At 41.6% G+C, this 18,984-nt stretch overlaps 1 protein-coding gene across 2 annotated transcripts in view; it reads right to left on the bottom strand.

Annotated features, from left to right (window-relative positions):
- FGFR1 (fibroblast growth factor receptor 1) overlaps positions 1 to 18,984 on the bottom strand; it is a 126,706-nt gene that overhangs the window by 94,313 nt on the left and 13,409 nt on the right. For both annotated transcript variants that reach the window (XM_082255092.1, XM_082255093.1), the window contains exon 2: positions 1,828 to 1,993. In XM_082255092.1, coding sequence (XP_082111218.1) covers positions 1,828 to 1,918 — 91 coding nt within the window. In that variant the 5' untranslated portion in view covers positions 1,919 to 1,993. The remainder of the gene's footprint in view (positions 1 to 1,827; positions 1,994 to 18,984) is intronic.

Here is an 18,984-nt window from a genome sequence, read left to right as displayed (position 1 = left end):
ACATTATATATATATATATATATATATATATATATATATATATATATATATTATAAAAATACTCAAATACCAGCCCTCAAAGGGGCTTTTGGGGACGATATATATATATCCAAAAAAAACCTCAAATACCAGCCCTAGGAAGGGCTTTTTGGGGTGCTGTCCTTACAGCAGGAGTGTACCAAGAACACTGGCTAACAAGACCGGGAACTGTCCCCAGCTATAACAGCAGCAGCACCAGCACTTTCCCTGCTCTCAGTAACACAGAAATGATCTAAAATGGATGCTGCCCTTGCTTATTTATAGGAGGTGGGAGGGTGTGGGAGGGAGGTATGCTGATTGGCCTGGAATGTGTCTGCTGACTGATGTTCAGGGTCAAAGTTTGCCTCAATGATGATGTATAGGAGGCGGACCGAACATCGCATATGTTCGCCCGCAGCGGCGAACGCGAACGTTTGAAGTTCGCCGGCGAACCGTTCGGTACATCTCTAACCATAGCTAGAAGTTCGAGGAGAGGAGTGTCACTACCCTTCTATAGTCTTAGTATACTTCTATATGCAATGTCCTATGAATGCAACTATACTTCAGCAATTTCCCCATTAGAGGAACAAGCATTGCAATTGAATAGCAAATATAAAAGAAAAAAAAAAAAAAAAATAAAAAAAAAAAAAAACACATACACGGCACACTACCCTATCCCTGGCTCGGAATGCAGTGTTCACACTGGTACAGAGACACACCAAAGCATGGTTTCAGATCACTCATCATATTAATACAGGTGACATGTTTACATTTCAACTAATTTTTACTTCCCGCTTTTCATGCCCACATTATCTTGTATCTGTATGTAATCCTATCTGTGTAGGTGCACACAGCTATCAGTAACCCGGGGCTGTGTTCTGCTCCATATACACCAGGCTGCCAGAGAGGTATGCATGCTGTTTACCCAGAAGAGGAGTGCAGACAGCCTGGGGCTATGGAAAGGAAAGACAAGTTCTTTGCTGGGACAAAGGCAGGACAGGAAGTCTGCGCAGGATTAAGTTTGTGCCTCTGGGCTGAGAACCTACTTAGTTCCATATTAGCAGCTACTGGGAAATGTATCTCCTTTGAATAAAAAAAAAAAAAAAAAAAAAAAAAAAAAAAAAGGTGCCTTTATATCTAGGTCTAGCTATATAAAAATTAAGTCTGGATGCACTCCAATAAAAAACCATAGCAATGCAGGCCAACATGCCGCGAACAAGGGTAATTAGTAAATCAATGCCGATACAAGACACCAAAAGAATAGGTGGAATTTGAACCCACCACTTACATACAGTGGAAGCAGAGGTTTTGAATACTGGCTCTTAGTCAATTTATGCTCAATGCACTGGACTTCCAGATCATCTTCAGCTATCAACGAAAACTGTAATTTTTGAGAAATACTGCTTTACTCCACATCCACAAGATTCTATCGATAGCAAAAACAGCTAACAGGTACACTTGGTCTCTTCCAAGTACAAGCCTTTTGGATGGAGGGGGTTTATTAGCTCGCTCTACCTCTAAAGTAGTCTACATGGCTGCGAGTCCTCTGAAGAGCAATGTCTGCTCAATGCTCCTGTCCAGGCCACTCAGTTTATCAGATTTGAACACAGAGAACAAGCAATGAGGATGGAAGAGTGAGGTTTACAAAGTGGGACCTCATGTCGTCTTAACTAAAGCGACAGAGATGCCATAAAGGAAGTTCGATAAGGTCCCTCTTAGCTTAAAAAATCCTAATTTAAACACTGAAAAGCTTAATGCTGAAGGCTAAATATCAAGGTTCATTACAAACACATGAAAACAAAGTCCTACCTTGGTCCGGCAAGGTGGAAGGGGGCCGGGCAGCTGAGAGAGCAGCGCCAAGCAGGACACCCCAGAGGAACAAGGACCTTCCAGAGAACATCCCAACTTGGCTAATGCTGAGTACAGGAATCCATGAGGTCTCCAGTGTCGAGGGGAGACGAGCCTCACTCCACGCCTGTAAAAAACACAAATAAAATAAAAAATCCATTAAGAAAAAAAAAAAAAAAAAAAAAAAAAAATGGAAAAATTAAAAAGGGAAGCAAAAAGGTCATGATTGGAGAGTAAAGAGAAAGATCATTAATGGAAAACTTGAGAAACAATGGATAGCAACCTTTTATTTTTTTTCAGCAGACAAAAGTGGGTAATGTGATAAAATGTATAAGGGATTATAGAATTATACAATGGTTTGGACTGGAGAGACAGCTCTAAGTATGCTGATTCTTATACACTTGGGAAGATTTTCATTTAAATGAAATCCTTTAGAGCGACCCTGTCACTAGACCCCCGCTATCATTACAATTTTTTTTACATTGTTCTGTCCCCCATGCTCCCATGGGACAACATACATTTAATACTTTGTCCCCTGTAGCTAGGCACCTATTAGGTTTAGTTATAAATTTAGGCTGTGGCCCCAAAACCCCCCTCCTGTGTGGCAAATCCAGCAACAGCTTGAAAAGGAAATGGATCCATCATAACTGCAGCTTGTACTTTTACCTCAAGAAATTTTTGCAAACGTTAATGCAGACTCTCAATTGCTCCTGTTCTGTAAATACTAATGAAGGCCACACCAATGTGTTTGCTAACAGTCAGTGGAAAGAATGTGCTTAATGGGAGGGCCTGCATTCGCTATAACCACTCAATCAGTCCCACATTCCCCTCCCCCCCTATCTTTAATTTGATCTTGAGCCTTATAGAGAGGTGGTGAGCCAAATCTATGAGAAGAGATTTAGGATTATGGGAAATCCTACCTAACATAGTTGCAAGAAGAGAGATGTGTTTCTATTAGCAGCTATAGAAACCACAGTAGGCTGCATAATGCAACTAAAAAGTCACAACATTAAGGCCAATTTTAGACTCTAAAAAGTAATCCACATTTGAATCGCTTTTCAGAGGCTTTTGACAGGCAGCAAGGAGGCGATGAGATGCGGTTGCAGGGAATTTGAGATGCTTCTACTCGATTCCAATGGGTTGTGTTCAGCAGGCTTACTGCCTAAACATGACAGAAGCGCCAATTTTTGCAAAGCATAGCAGACACAACACCCCTATCGATGCCTTTACAAGCTCAACCACCTGTTTTTAACACCTCCCAACGTCAAGTCTAAATGAGCCCCAAGTTTTAAAATGGCTCCTGTTCTAAAACCCTATAATGTGGCTTGTGTTCTACAACACCATATTGTGTGAACAAAATGATCAGCAATTATTAAAATCTGAATGCAAAAAAAAAATTGAATATTAAGAAATTATCAGGCATGAGCTCTTTCATTGAAATCCTTGCAAGATTCAGCCAAAGTACACAAAAAAAAAAAATATATACATGATGAATTAAATAAAATGAAAAAATAAAACTAGATTGGTCTCTTTAGACAAGTCCTCCAGTTTTTATAGGCACATATAAGTGATATGCAACCTGCCTGGTAAAAACCCTGCCTTTTTATCTTTTGTTGTCTTCCCATTGGGAGAATGTCCTTTTAGTTCCTGTCCTAAAGATGCAAACTGGGTGGGAAAAAAAAAAAAAAAAAAGAAGATTTATATATTTATTTCAAAAAGGCATGGTATCTCTGCTTCTGGCAAAAGGAGTTTCCAGCGGTTGGATAAGGTTTTGTGCTGGGATTCCAGGATTATAGTGTAGGACACTACAGTATTTTCAGTCAACAATGAGAAATGGAATGTGAATCAGTCAAACAGATGTTGACATGGCTCTAGGGCAAATTTCAGGCCTATTTGGCCCAGGAAAAAAAAAAAATGAAGAGGAAATGGATTGCCACTCAGCTGGAACTTGTAGCGTACTTGTTGTCCACATCTTGTGGCAGAGGCTGGAGGCTTCCAAAACACCAGGGTATTTGCTTGGATTAAAGCGCTGCATTTTTTTTTCCCCTCACTGCACGGTTATTAAAAAATATTCAAGTAAAACCAATGCAACAGCATTGTGTGCCATTAAGCAGTGGCGTAGCGTGGGTTGCCAGCACCCGGGGCAGGGCAAGTAATTTGCGCCCCCTAACTCGCGGGATTTTAGCACTCAAATCTCTTCCACTAGATTAGTTAAATAAACCCTTACCCCCTAAGCACATGTATTGTTTGTTGTGAAAATACTGATGTAATTAAAGTAAAAGGCATCTAAATACAAGTTTGAATGACCAGCGTGCCCCCTTTCAATCCAGAGAGACCAGCGTGCCCCCTTTCAATGCAGAGAGACCAGCGTGCCCCCTTTCAATGCAGAGAGACCAGCGTGCCCCCTTTCAATGCAGAGTGACCAGCGTGCCCCCTTTCAATGCAGAGTGACCAGCGTGCCCCCTTTCAATGCAGAGTGACCAGCGTGCCCCCTTTCAATGCAGAGTGACCAGCGTGCCCCCTTTCAATGCAGAGTGACCAGCGTGCCCCCTTTCAATGCAGAGTGACCAGCGTGCCCCCTTTCAATGCAGAGTGACCAGCGTGCCCCCTTTCAATGCAGAGTGACCAGCGTGCCCCCTTTCAATGCAGAGTGACCAGCGTGCCCCCTTTCAATGCAGAGTGACCAGCGTGCCCCCTTTCAATGCAGAGTGACCAGCGTGCCCCCTTTCAATGCAGACAGACCAGCGCCAGGCTGCTGACTCACTCGCTGCTAAACTGACTGAGCAGTGAGGAGAGGCGGCATAGGCGGGGCTTGGCCTGCAACGCCACCCCACACCAATACCAATGGACAGGTGAGGCACAGTCCAGCCCCGCCCGATCCGCCATTTTCAGCCATAGGGAGGCCGCGCTGGACATCTCCCAGCCTAAAGATGGAAGCAGCCGCAGACAGTGTGTGAACTGTGTATGTCAAAGTCAGACAGACAGAGTGACATTGCAGATGCGCCCCCCCAGATGTTGCGCCCGGTGCGGCCGGCCCCCCCTGCACCCCCCACGCTACGCCACTGCCATTAAGAACCAGTAGGTTCTGAGCTGCCTTCTCAAAAAGACAACTAAGTGTTAAAAAGGAACATCCCTTGATCTTTCAGATTTTTAGTAAGTGTTGTAGGTGGAGGCACAAAAATCAATAATCATCATTAGGATACTATTATTGATCAATTTGCTTTTTTTTTTTATGTGGTACTTTGAAATAAGTGCTCGCGTTGTATTTATTTCCTTTAAAACATGCCTTGTCATCGAACCGTACAATGCATTATTAAAAAGGTAACACATACAGAACACAAAAGTTTCTATGGGTTTCACAAATGCAATAAGGGAATCTAACCCAAACTGTAGAAAACGAAAAAAAAAAAAAGCCAGCGTGTGCGCTCTGAGCGAATATCCCCTTAAAGTAGTTCTAAACTCAAAAGTCTCTTTACCTTAATGTATCCTCTGCATGAAGGTAAAAAAAAAAAAAAAAAGGAAGAACATCCCACTTCCTGTTCTAGCCCCCCCCCCCCACCCCAAAAATGCTTACGTGGCTCCTCCACCACTCCAGCACCTCTCCTACTTCCTGATCTCACAAGAGACTCAGAGCAGCAGGAGTCATAGGCTCCTGCTGCCGTCAGTCAAACTCCTGCAAGAAGGGTGCGGGGGCTTGGATTACCTGGGCTATGTGTGTCTATGGACACACACACAGACAGGCTTTGGAGCGTGCGCACATGGGTGCCCCCATAACACACAGCATACTAAGGAGGCAGCCAGAGGAAGGAAGAGTAGACAGCGCTGTCTCTTATAAAGGAGAGGAAACACTGTTGAACATAGCAGGTTAAGTATAACCTTTTTTTTTTTTTTTTTTTTTAATAAAATAAAGCCTTTATTATCACTTTAAGATTCAAATTTAGCTATGTATACGCAATACATTTCAATGCATATTATATTTGACAGAGGTTTAAAAAACATCAAATCTAAAAACTTTTTCTTGTGTGCATGAGTGTATGGGGAGAGAACGAATGGTTAAAACCCTTGCCAGTTTTTTTCTTGTGTCCCATTGGGGAACTTTCCTTTCACTTCCTATTCTGGAAACGTGACAGAAAAGGAGTGGAAGTCTCAAAAAAAAAAAAAAAAAAAAAGAAAATCCCTTCTAAAAAGGTCCCCACACATGAGAATCTGACTGTACAAGGGCCTGCCTTAGGCCCCTTTCATCACACAGGGGAGTCCGTCGGCGGACTCAGTTTTTCTCAGCGGGGGATTGATCGGATTGCGCGGAGACACAGCTGTCAGATCCCGCTGTTCTCAGGGGGAATCGGATGGGAATGGACCATCTGTCAGTTCTCATCCGATCCGATCCTCTGGACGGATGGAAAATAGGGTTTCCATCCATCCAGATTTGACAGATGGGACGTCAGCAGGCATGTCTCCGCTGACATCCAATGCCCCATAGAGATGCATGGGGCATCCGTTCAGATCTGCCTGAATAACAGACAAGCAGATCTGAATGGTCCGCCTAAGTGAAAGGGGCCTTCATAGACAGTAGAGCCTCATACCACATATTTTGGTAAATTTAATTGTGGATTGCATAAAGATTGCACAGTCCGATTGTAACATGATAGTGAGAGTTAGACCCTTGTCTCCCAAAAAAAAATAAAAATATATGTATTCCTATTTGAAGACTTCCCCTCTATTCCAGTTCAGACAACAATTGTAAAGTTTTGGATTTTCTATCACTTTTAACCTCGGTGACAATGGCATATATAGGGTGTATATATGTGCACATTTAGTGTACGGCATTACCATTAGCATTTAAGGCAAATTAGTAAATCCCCACAGGAATTGCATGTCAGGAAAATCATACAAGCTGTCCCCTTTAGGGTTCAGCCACATGCTTTTACTACTGGAGAGTGACACCTGTGTTCTAGGCCTGCAATTTAATTTTCTACAGTGCATTTCTAATATACGTCACAGGAGCAATTACATATGTTATGGATGCATTATTCATGAGTTTACCATGCCCTTCCACAGAACCCTATTGGATGCACAATCTAACCACACAGAAACAAGTCTCAGTATGCCAAGGCAAATCCCAAAATACTCAGCTAGAATACTTATAGGATGACAATTTTATCCGTCAAACATTTGTAATGCAATTCAGCCAGCCTTGTGATTCACACCCCTCATAGTCTTACTGCCATTTCAACGTTGATTGACCAGATTGAGGACACAAAGCTGCCACAACAAATAGCGGTGTCACCCTGCTGACTAAGCAGCATGGCAAGAAAGTGAATCACTGTATGGGAACTGTATTCTGTGTATTATCTGGTTGCATGGAATTATACTTAACCACTTGCCGACCGCATATTTACTTCGGGCAGGTCGACTCTATTGCGCGGAATCACATACCTGTAGGTCATTTAGCGCAATAGCCACTGGGTGGCATGGGGTTGAGTTCCATTTTCTTCCACAATTTACTTTTTATTTTCACCGGATGATCCTGACAGGAACACATTTTGTCCTAGAGTGACAGGGATCAGCCACGTGCTAACTACGTAACTCTGCTTACTCTCTCTGATGTCGCCCTCCCATTGAATTACTATTATGTTATCCAGTTGCCGTTCCACATCTCTAGGCTCTGACCTCAACCATTACCCCCCTACCCTCAGAATTGTAGTTGATCAGCCATTAGGGTTTAACTCAGGGGTGGGGAACCTTTTTTCTACCGAGGGCCATTTGGGTATTTATAAAATCATTCGGGGGCCGTACAAAATTATCAACTTAAAAATGTGCCTGTTATATTTGGTCAAAAATGTAATTAACTCACCCCTAATGTGATGGCTGCAACTGCTTCTCTTTGGTGAGGTGTGTGATGTTAGCTGGTATTGATGTTGCTACTCGCAACTGGTTTTCCAGGTTTGCGTCGGTCAGTCTGGAGCGCAGTCGACTTTGTGGTGGTAAGTTTTGAAAAGAACTGCTGGCGGGTAATGTTGGTGGGTATAGCTGGCTGGTACTGCTGGTGGGTACAGCTGGCTGGTACTGCTGTGGGTACTGCTGGCTCAGGCTGGTACTGCTGGCTTGTACTGTGCTGTGGGTACTGCTGGCTCAGGCTGGTACTGTGGGTACTGCCGGCTCAGGCTGGTACTGCTGTGTGTGCTGCTGGCGGGAAATGCTGGCTAGCAGTGGCGCCGCGCTGGAGGAAGAGGCGATGTTTCCTGTATTGGTCACAGGTGGAGTGCATTTGATATCACTCCGCCTGTGACTCACTCAGACTGTCAGAATGGAGCCGGTGTAACGTGAGAATTACCTACCCCGTGAGAAAAACCTACCCTCGTCACTTCCGGCCAGGAACAGCTGAGCAGCGCAGCAGTGCGCATGCTCACAGCCCCGGATACCTAATAGAACAGCTGAGGAGCTGACTAGTGCGCATGCGCACTAGTATGAGCCGATCACTGTGTCCGTGAAAAAACCTACCTACGCGGGGGTTACATTAAAACAGCTGTGCTGCAATATCAGTCATCTCCGCTCCTGTCCCTGTCACTTCCGTGCTCTCGGCTAGTAAATATAAAAGCGGCTCTCGGCTCCGTGATTTATATTTTCATACAGCCGCCGCCGCTTTTATATTTACTAGCCAAGATCAGGGTAGTGACAGGGACAGGAGCAGAGATGACTCGCATTGCAGCACAGCTGTTTTAATGTAACTGCTCGCGTTACACACACTGCCGTGAACCGGAAGTGACGAGGGTAGGTTTTTCTCAGGGGTAGGTAATTCTCACGGAACACCGGAACTATACAGGAAGCATTGGCTTCGTTCTGACAGATCAGCTGAGAGACACAGACTCCGCTGCACGGGGGGCCGGACCAAATGACTTTGAGGGCCGCATACGGCCCCCGGGACGTAGGTTCCCCACCCCTGGTTTAACTAAATGACAGTATACGAAATAGGTAGGCGATGGTACGCACCTCATAGTGTTCTCAGTTTCAATATCCCAGGTCTATCATTTTCAATCCCAACGTAGCAGACCCCCCTAGCCAATGTGAGAGACTAGTAAGGGGTTTGCAGCTATGGTATGGTTAGATATGACCTTTGTTATCTCACTGATTGATTCCAAGTTACTATCCATCTCTACGCAATGCTTCCTGTAGCACTGCATACTGTGTACTTACTGTATTGATTTGTACTATTGTTGTATACCGGTTCCTTTTCAATAAAAAAACATTTAAAAATAAAACTACAAATCTCATCTGCCGCAGTGGTTTGTAGTTCTCAATGGACTACGAGTGCATTCATCAGAGCCCTTGTAGTCCATTTATACTCCTTCAAGCTTTCTACAGAGGTATGGACAGAAATCTTGGAGGAGAGTGTGCAGAAGCTGGACATTGCACCCACCATCTTGATAGCAATACTTTGCAGGCTGTAGGAAAAATAATAAATGCACTTGCAAAAATATTTACATTTAATATTTTTTTTCTTAGGCCCCTTTCACACATATGGTCCGTTTGTCCGTTTTTCGTCCATCCATTGACGGATGAACAAACGGACATCAATGCATCTCCATGTAAAAGCGGATGACAACGGATGATCATCCATTAACATCTGTTTTCATCCGTTCCGTCAACGTCCGTTTTTTAGAACGGATGAATGCCTTATTTTTCATCCGTCAAAAAAACGGATCGGACGAAACACGGATGTAAAAAACGGACAAACGGTCCGTTTTTGCATTGGTAGTGGATGTAGAAAAAAAAAAAAAAAACAGATGAAAAAAAAAAAAAAAAAAAAAACGGATACATTTTGAAATGACTGAACTGATGAACTGAACGGACCGTATGTGTGAAAGGGGCCTTAGAGGTGAACTTAGGCCCCTTTCACACAGACGGTTCAGTCACATCAAAATGTATCAGTTTTTCATCCGTTTTTGCATCCTTTTTTTTTTTTACATTCACTACCAATGCAAAAATGGATGAAAAAAAAAAAAAAAAAAAAAAAAAAACGGACCGTTTGTCCGTTTACATCTGTTTTTTTTTTAACGGATGAAAAAAATAGGGCATTCATCCGTTCCAAAAAACAGACATTGACGTAAGCGGATGAAAACGGATGATCATCTGTTGTCATCCGTTTTTCCATAGAGATGCATTGATGTCCGTTATTCATTTGTCAACGGATGGATGAAAAAAAAAAAAAAAAAAAAAAAAAAAAACGGACCGCATGTGTGAAAGGGGCCTTATCCTAAAAAAAAAAAAAAAAAAATTACATTAACTACAGGACTTCCGTCTTGGACGCCTCCTGCTTTAACGCATTCAGCGTGGTACTACAAAAACATGATCAGATCAATTATTTTGCTTTGAAATTGATCGGACGGATCTCACCAGACATTTACAAATAGTGTGCACCAAAAGCTGTGTACGGCAATAGGGCACATATTTTTTTCTTTAGCTTTGAAAAGAAATATTTACATTTGATGACCCTTCAAAGATATTCTGTATATATCAAAACGCTTCCATCCATTACCTCATCTAAGCTCCTGACAGCCAAAACCTTTCTGCTCCCTTAGAGATTTATTTTAAGGTCAGCTAATATGAATAGAAGGGGGTTAAAAAAAAAAAAAAAAGGGAGGCTGTTGTCCAAAGCAACCAGGCCGGTGACCTTTATTAACCTGAACTGCAAACACAATGGAATCTGACTGCATGAAATTAGCTTTTTCCCCTCACACAGGTGTTTAAAATTAAAGTTCTGCGCTACGGACCAGCGCCACGCACTCTTCAGGTTCCAATTTGAGCAGAACATTAGTGATATATGGAAAAGAAAGCGCAGACAGGCCTGGAAAAACTGAAAAAATGTACAACCGAGACAAACTTCCTCAATTTACTGCAGGGCATGTCAAGCGTCAAGAGATGCATAAACTAGTCACATCTTAACTGGTGACCAGTGGTCAATTCCAGAGGGACATCTGTTTCCCCTCATGTTTATGATTATTACAGAGACATTAAATGAGGGAAATATAGGGGTTATTGCAGCTGCCTGGGGAATTCTGCATTTCCGGGAGTCTGGCTGGCTACATGCATACACTATACAAATGTTGCAAGTGATGTTTACCATTCATCATATGAAAAAAAATAAATAATAAAATTATATTATATATAAAATTTCCATATCCATATTCAGCCAACCAGCAGTGTCTTGATTTGTGGAGAACATATTCCCAGTGCTTAATACATTTTCAACTGGTAAGAGGTCCATCAGTGTTTTGTTACACAGGGTGATTCTGCATGGGATTTGCTCCTATTTCTACTGGCTATTGTGGATAACTTACGCACTTTATTATATTTATTTGGTAAGAAGATTACCCTGTCGGTGGTAGGAATCATTTCACCTGGATATCACATTGGTGGATTTGATTTTCAGCATCTTTTTCACCACTACAGAAGTTGCACGATGGACATTCTTTTGGGTTTTATAATGATGGACATTAGTTTTGAACTTTATTCAACACTTTATTCATTATTTGTTGGTTCACATTGTTTGCACCAAATCACAAATTGTGTTTTCAAATTTGATTGAATCATCACACAATTTTGATTTATGTTTAGCGCACCAACCTTTTTTTAAACATTAACTATGTGAAAAATGAGATCGTAAAAAAAAAATTTATATATATATATATATATATATATATATATATATATATATATATATACATACACACACACATACATACATACATACACATATATACATACACACACAGGAAAAATGAGCCCAGGTGCTCAGCAAAGCATGAGATACGTATAATCCAAAAGATAAGGCGGCATTCACAGGGCTTGAAAGGTGAACACGCACAGGATAAGGTTTATTTCAACAAGAAAGATGACCTGGTGCCTTGTGGAATAAACCATATCATTGTGTATTTATCTTTCATGACCCGTGAGTGGTATGTTATCTTTTGGGACATTTTTTTTTTTTATACATTTATATTTAAGATTTTCTCACCAAATCAGCACACCAATTTTTCAAGTCAGAGGTACAGGACTGTAGAGCAGTCAAGTTTTATAGCACTGCATGCAGCTGTCAAGCCAACATGTTTTCAGGCACTAGGGGCCAAAAAAAAAAAAAAAGAAATCAAATGCATTACTACATATATTTTGACTCCACTTCACATCTAGGGCTAAGTGGAGTCACCATAGAATTCAGCAGCACGTCAGCACAATCTACAAGTCACAAGGAACCTGGAACAAAAGTTGAATATAAAATATATGGTGTACCGTGGTTTTACACTGATGAAGACCAAGCAATTCAACCAGCAGGACTCATACACGGATGTCCTACAATGCTGGAATATCTATCCTTAAGCTTGGGTCATACCTCTCTCTCAACTGCTATAAAAGAAGAAAAAGAAATAAAATAAAACAAAAAAGAAGGAAGAATGCTTTCCACTAGATGTACACCTTATCGACATGCAATTGTCTACAGAAAATGACGCTTGCTGTTGAGGGCCAGTTCACAGTGCCTTAGGAACAGGTGTAGCAAAGTCTACAGTTACAATGTGTCCCTGATCCCAGGGACATCCATATCCAATTGTCCTTTGCATAACCATCACTTTAAACCTAAACTGCTCCAGGAAAGTCGCACATACAGAGGTCTTTGGAAAGCCACAATATAACTATTGGTGGTGGAATCCTGAAGTAGAGGGGACATGCATGGAAGAGAAGAAGAGAGAGACTGGGAGGCTTTAGGAACAGCAGGTAAAGGGGTGGGCATGCCATATGCAGAGGGACTTCTAGGAGATGTTAATTCTTAAGCAGTGGGTACAATACTATAGCTCAGAAGCCCTGGCTCATATTGTTCTGTGGCCCTGGCAGGTTGAGCTATACAACTGTCCCTGCAGACGATTTTGTTTCATATCTTCATTCCATTAAAGTCTTTGACAAGTGCAATTTCCCAACCCAATGGATGCAATTATTGTATTATTCAACCTCTCTATTCACTTGGATCTAGTGACACAATAGAGGCGATATTACTGAGCCTACAATCACGGCACAGTGTAACATATTTCCTATTCAATGCAGAGACTTGCCTTTTTAAAGGGAACCGGTCAGGAATTAAAAAGCTTGTTTTGGAAACTAAAAGTAGGATCTGGGATGGTTATCTGTATCCTTGCTTAAAGAGACCCTTATGCTATTTTTAAGTCCCAAACCAAAGCCAAGCCTGCTAGAAAAAAAAGAAAAAAAAAAGTGTTAATACTAACCCCTCCTTGCCACCAATATCACCTGCCTTCAGGGATTTCTAGATGTGTCAAGATTCCTTGTCCCCTGCTGTGTGATGTGGTTTCCTCCTCAAGCCCTCACATCACTACAGGATTAGTAGTGATGTAGGGAGGAAGGAGCCACAGCAAGCAGAGGGGAACAAGGCCTACAATATACAGCATCTCCCTCACATGTTTGTAAAATATTTTATCATATTTTTTCATGTGACAACACTGTAAAGTAGTGCTTGTATAACAGTGTAAATGGAGGGTTAGCCTGTCGGTGCTCAGACTATACGCCGCACACTGCATCAAATTGGTCTGCATGGCTGTCATCCCAGAAGGGAAAGATAATGCACAAGAAAGCCCGCAAACAGTTTGCTGAAGACAAGCAGACTAAGGACATGGATTACTGGATCCATGTCCTGTGGTGTGATGAGAGCAAAATAAACATATTTGGTTCAGATGGTGTCAAGCGTGTGTGGCGGCAACCAGGTGAGGAGTACAAAGACAATTGTGTCTTGCCTACAGTCAAGCATGGTGGTGGGAGTATCATGGTCTGGGGCTGCATGAGTGCTGCCGACACTGGGGAGTTACAGTTCATTGAGGAAACCATAAATGCCAACATGTACTGTGACATACTGAAGCAGAGCATGATCTCCTCCCTTCGGAGACTGGGCTGCAGGGCAGTATTCCAACATAACGACACCAAACACAGCTCCAAGATGACCACTGCCTTTCTAAAGAAGCTGAGGGCAAGGCCCCTTTCACACAAGCAGACCGTTGAGATCCGCCCGTCAATTTTTTTGGCGGATCTGAACGGTCACCCCATGCATCTCTATGGGGCATCGGATGTCAGCGGAGACATGTCCGCTGACATCCGATCCGTCAAATCTGGACAGATGGAAACCCTATTTTCCATCCGTCCTGCGGATCAGATGAGAACGGACAGACTGTCCGTTCCCATCCGATTCCCCCATAGATATGCATGGGGACCTGACAGCTTTGTCTCCGCATACAGCGCAGATAACAGCTGTCATCCTTCTGCTCAGCGGGGGATCGGCCTATCAATTCCCCGCTGAGAAAAACTGAGTCCGTCCGACGGACTCCATGTGTGAAAGAGCCCTAAAAGGTCATGGTCTGGCTTAGCATGTCTCAAGACCTAAACCCTATTGAGCATCCTCAAAATGGCACGCAAAAATGCTTGTGTGACTGTTACACCTGTATAGGTGTGAACGGAGCCTTCCACATAACTAGATATCCAACAAACCATAAAAACAAATTATGCAACATAAACCAATAAATACTTTTTCTTGAAATATAAAATATACACTATTCCCTTAAATTAGCTGAGCTCACCAACTTTAAACAGTTTTTCAAGTGTCAGTCTGTTTTCTGGTGCCAGAAATAATTAGCAGAAAACACATACACATTTGTAATGCAGCCAGCAGCAAATAAATGACCCTATTAAAAGAAAAGAAATGCAATTACAGAAAGTGGTTTCACAAGTTTACTAAAGGGACTCTAAACTTTCTGAAGAAAGAAAAAATTGGTGGAGGAAGAATTGGCTTGACTTCAAGACTAACATTTTTTTTATTTGTCCAAACTAAAGATACTAAAAGGAAAATAAAATACATAACACGTCAAAGGCCAATTTAAAGTAAACTGGTCACAAAAAGGCCAAATAAATTGGGTAAATGATAAAAAAAAAAAAAAAAATAATAATAATAATAATAATAATAATAATAATAATAATAATAATAATAATAATAATAATAATAATAATAATAATAATAATAATAATAGATAAGCAGAAGTTGTATTTAGTAAAAACCACAGGTGTAAAAGATTAGTGGATCCAGAGATCTAGACAGATGAAGTTTTCTGTATATTTTTCCCCTTTCTATTACAGTTGAGTTAGGCTCCACCCCTCCTGCCTCTTAAGCCTCACTATTGGCCCTTTAATGTGAAGGTTCGCTTTTGTGCAAAAAGTTAAACATTTGTATTTAAATTTCAGTGGATCTGCTGACCGATTTCACACTGAAAGTACTCCCTGCTTATACAGGTTTTCATCATATGCCCAAAAATTGTGCACGCTCGTGACTGGCATACATTTAAAGATGACCTAAAAACTTTGCTGAATCCCTACTTAGTGAAAAAATTATCATCCTTTCTCAATAGAACCTTCATTTTAACAAATGAAGCATGCTGGAGACGACTGACTCTACAAACTTTGTATATGTTGAAATGCATTTAATAAATTTAAATAACATTTTAAAAAAAAAGGTAGTGGTCCAAGCATGTAGCTACTGTTTGTATGTGCATTCGTGAAATACATTTTCCTACCAAAAAGAAATTATATATATATATATATATATATATATATAGCCTGAGCGCAACACCACTAGTAGTAGGCAAAACTCTAACTATAGTTTGCATTTGAAAAAAGAAATATATAATATAATCAAATACACACTATATTACCAAACGTATTGGAACACCTGCCTTTACACGCACATGAACTTTAACCATTTCCAGACTGCCCACTGTGTATATATATATATATATATATATATATACATATATATACATATACATACACATACATACACACACACACACACACACACACACACACACATCGGTATTTTGACGTTAAATACCGGGGTACTGGCAGCAGATAGATTTTTTTTTTTAAACAGCGGGCGGTCCACTTTAACATAAGGGTGGTCCCAGCAGCGGATTCACCATCATGGGCCGCAGGAGAGGTCACCCCCCCCCCGGTTCCCGGTCATTTTCCCCACTTACCGGAGCCATCGGTAGCGGGGAAAAATGATCCGATCTTCTCTCCTCTTAGGCAGAAGTCGAGTGAGGGCAAAATGCCCCCACTCGACTATGGCCTTGGCAGACCGGAGTGACGTCATACGTCGCTTCCTCCCAATGGCCTTAAAAAGGGCCCATTTTTTTTCCATCATGAAAAAAAAAAAAAAAAAAAAAGAAGACTTTCTTTTAGTGTAAATGTTGAGATCTGAGGTCTTTTTGACCCCAGATCTCACATTAAAGAGGTCCTATCCTGCTCATTTATATTACAAGGGATGTTTACATTCCTTGTAATAGGAATAAAAGTGATCAAATTAAAGAAAAAAAAAAAAAAAAAAAAAAAAAAAAAAAGGGACAGTGTAAAAATTAGAAAAGATAAAAATAAAAACAAACAAAAAACAAAAGAGCTATGTCCCTGTTAGCTTGCACACAGAAGCGAACGTATATACAAGTCGCTCCCACATATGTAAATGGTGTTTAAACCACACATGTGAGGTATTGTTGCGATCCTTAGAGCAAGAGCAATAATTCTAGCCCTAGAACTCCTCTGTAACTCTAAACTGGTAACCTGTAGACATTTTTAAAGTGCCGCCTATGGAGATTTTTAAGTACCGTTTTTTGCCATTCCACCAGCGTGCGCAAGTTTGAAGCAGGACATGTTGGGTATCTACTCGGCGTAACATCTTTGACATTATAGAAAAAAATTGGGCTAACTTTACTGTTTTCTTAATTCAAAAAAGTGTATTTTTTCCCAAAAAAATAAAAAAGACCGCTGCGCAAATACGGTGTGATGAAAACATTTCAACGATCTCCAGTTTATTCTACAGGGTCTCTGCTAAAAAAAAAAAAAAATTATCCATCTAATGTTTGGGGGGTTCAAAGTAATTTTCTAGCAAAAAAAGCTGATTTTAACTTGTAAACAGGCCTGGTCCTTGAGTGGTTAATGGCATCCCAGTCTTAGTCCGTAGGGTTCAATATGGAGTTGGCCCACCCTTTGCAGCTATAACAGCTTCAACCCTTCTAGGAAGGCTGTCCACAAGGTTTAGGAGTGTGTCTATGGGAATGTTTGACCATTCTTCTAGAAGCGAATTTGTGAGGTTAGGCACTGATGTTGAAAAGAAGGCCTGGCTTGCAATCCCTGCTTATTCCAAAGGTGTTCCATTGGGTTGAAGTCAGGACTCTGTGCAGGCCAGTCAAGTTCCTCCACCCCAAACTCGCTCACCCATGTCTTCATGGACCTTGCTTTGTGCACTGGTACGCAGTCATGTTGGTACAGGAAGGGGCCATCCCCAAACTGTTCCCACAAAGTTGGGAGCATGAAATTGTCCAAAATGTCTTGGCATGCTGACGCCTTAAAGGTTCCTTTCACTGGAACTAAGGGGCCAAACCCCAACCCTGATAAACAATCCCACACCATAATCTCCTCCACCAAATGATTTGGAAGTACTTTAAGAGAAAGGATGGATCCAATATCTGAGCTTGTGCATAGCCTGCAAAGACTGGAACAGGATATTCTTGTTCACTAGAAAGAATTACCAGAAGAAATTACCAGATACCAGTAAATATATTTGCTTCACATGGCCAGTAAAAGACACTATTGCTGCCCACTTAAACACCCTACACCCAGCTTCAACAAATTTAACTGGTTCCTACATTAAAAACCAATAAAAGGGATGCAAGGGCAGAAAGCTTTTTATCCTAATGCATTCTTTGCATTAAGATAAAAAGCCTGTGTGCAGCAGCCTCCCCAAACCTTACCTGAGCCCCATCTCTCTCCAGCGATGTCCATGAGACCCTTGGCCATCTGAGAATCTTCCTCCTGATCGGCTGAGACACAGCCGAAGACGCCATTGGCTCCTATGGCTGTCGAAGTCAGTTAGCCAATCAGGGAAGAGAGAGTGGGGGGGTGGGGCCGAATGGCAGCTCCATGTCTGAATGGATACACAGTTGCAGCACGGCTCAGGTGCCCCCATAAAAAGCTGCTTGCTGTGGGGGCACTTGATAGGAGTGAGGGGCCCAGGAACAGCAGCGAGGGACCTGAGAAGAGGAGGATTTGGGTTTCCCTGTGCAAAACCAACTGCACAGAGGAGGTAAGTACAACATGTTTTTTTTGTTAAATATTAAACGCAAGAGCTTACAATCACTTTAAAACCCAAATGACTAACCCGTATTTAAAACATCAGTGCGTGTTTGAGTATGTTGGAATCTTCTTAGACGCCTGACTTATCACCTGTATTCTCTGACATCACATAAGACCAGTGTAAAAAAAAAAAAAAAACTCTTATCATATAGCTTTAAAAGAAGGATACTTCTTCAGCTGCAGCAGGCAACAACAAAAATTCACCCATCATTGGCTAATGAAGTGTCCAAGATGACTTTGCCAGAAATTTACAACTTTGTACCTTGATGTGCAATTCCAGGGCAATACACTCCTGTGTATCCAGCTTCATAACCAAGAGAACAGAGTTAATAAGTATGTTATCTGAAGAAGCTACAGCCCTGTGGTCAGTGGCCTCAGCAATAAGAACATTAATTTTATATTAAGGGAAAGTTTGCCCTAGTTGTTCATACATAAACCTTAGGCAATATGTAACTGTCAACAAGATAATTACCAACACCCTATCATGCCTAGTGCCATAATTAGCTCAACAATAGGAGAAGAGATACCTAAAGGTTTAACTGCGTTTGCAGTTTTGGGTGGATTAGGTTAAAAAAAAAAAAAAAAAAAAAAGGGGTGGGGGGGGGGGGGGGGGAGATTTGCCTGGAGTTAATTGTTTTGAACCATTGTTAGACTTTCACCACATTTCACATTTTCCATGTTGGAAAGGTGAGAATAGCCAGTATCAGTCCATCAAAAATACTCATTATCCCATTAGCCCCAAAAAAAGAAATTGTGGCACACATTGCTCAAAATGGTTATACTGCCTGCAAAAGATGGCCATCCTAAAACCTAGTAAACCCCACTTGTTCTTTTCTTCATCAGGAGTCGGGTGCCATACACACCAGACCAGATGCCATACACACGGGCCAA

The sequence above is a fragment of the Pelophylax lessonae genome, assembly GCF_965119305.1.
Source record: "Pelophylax lessonae genome assembly, chromosome: 4".
In the NCBI taxonomy this organism is placed as follows: Eukaryota; Metazoa; Chordata; class Amphibia; order Anura; family Ranidae; genus Pelophylax; species Pelophylax lessonae.
This window is presented reverse-complemented; position numbering and strand designations above follow the sequence as displayed.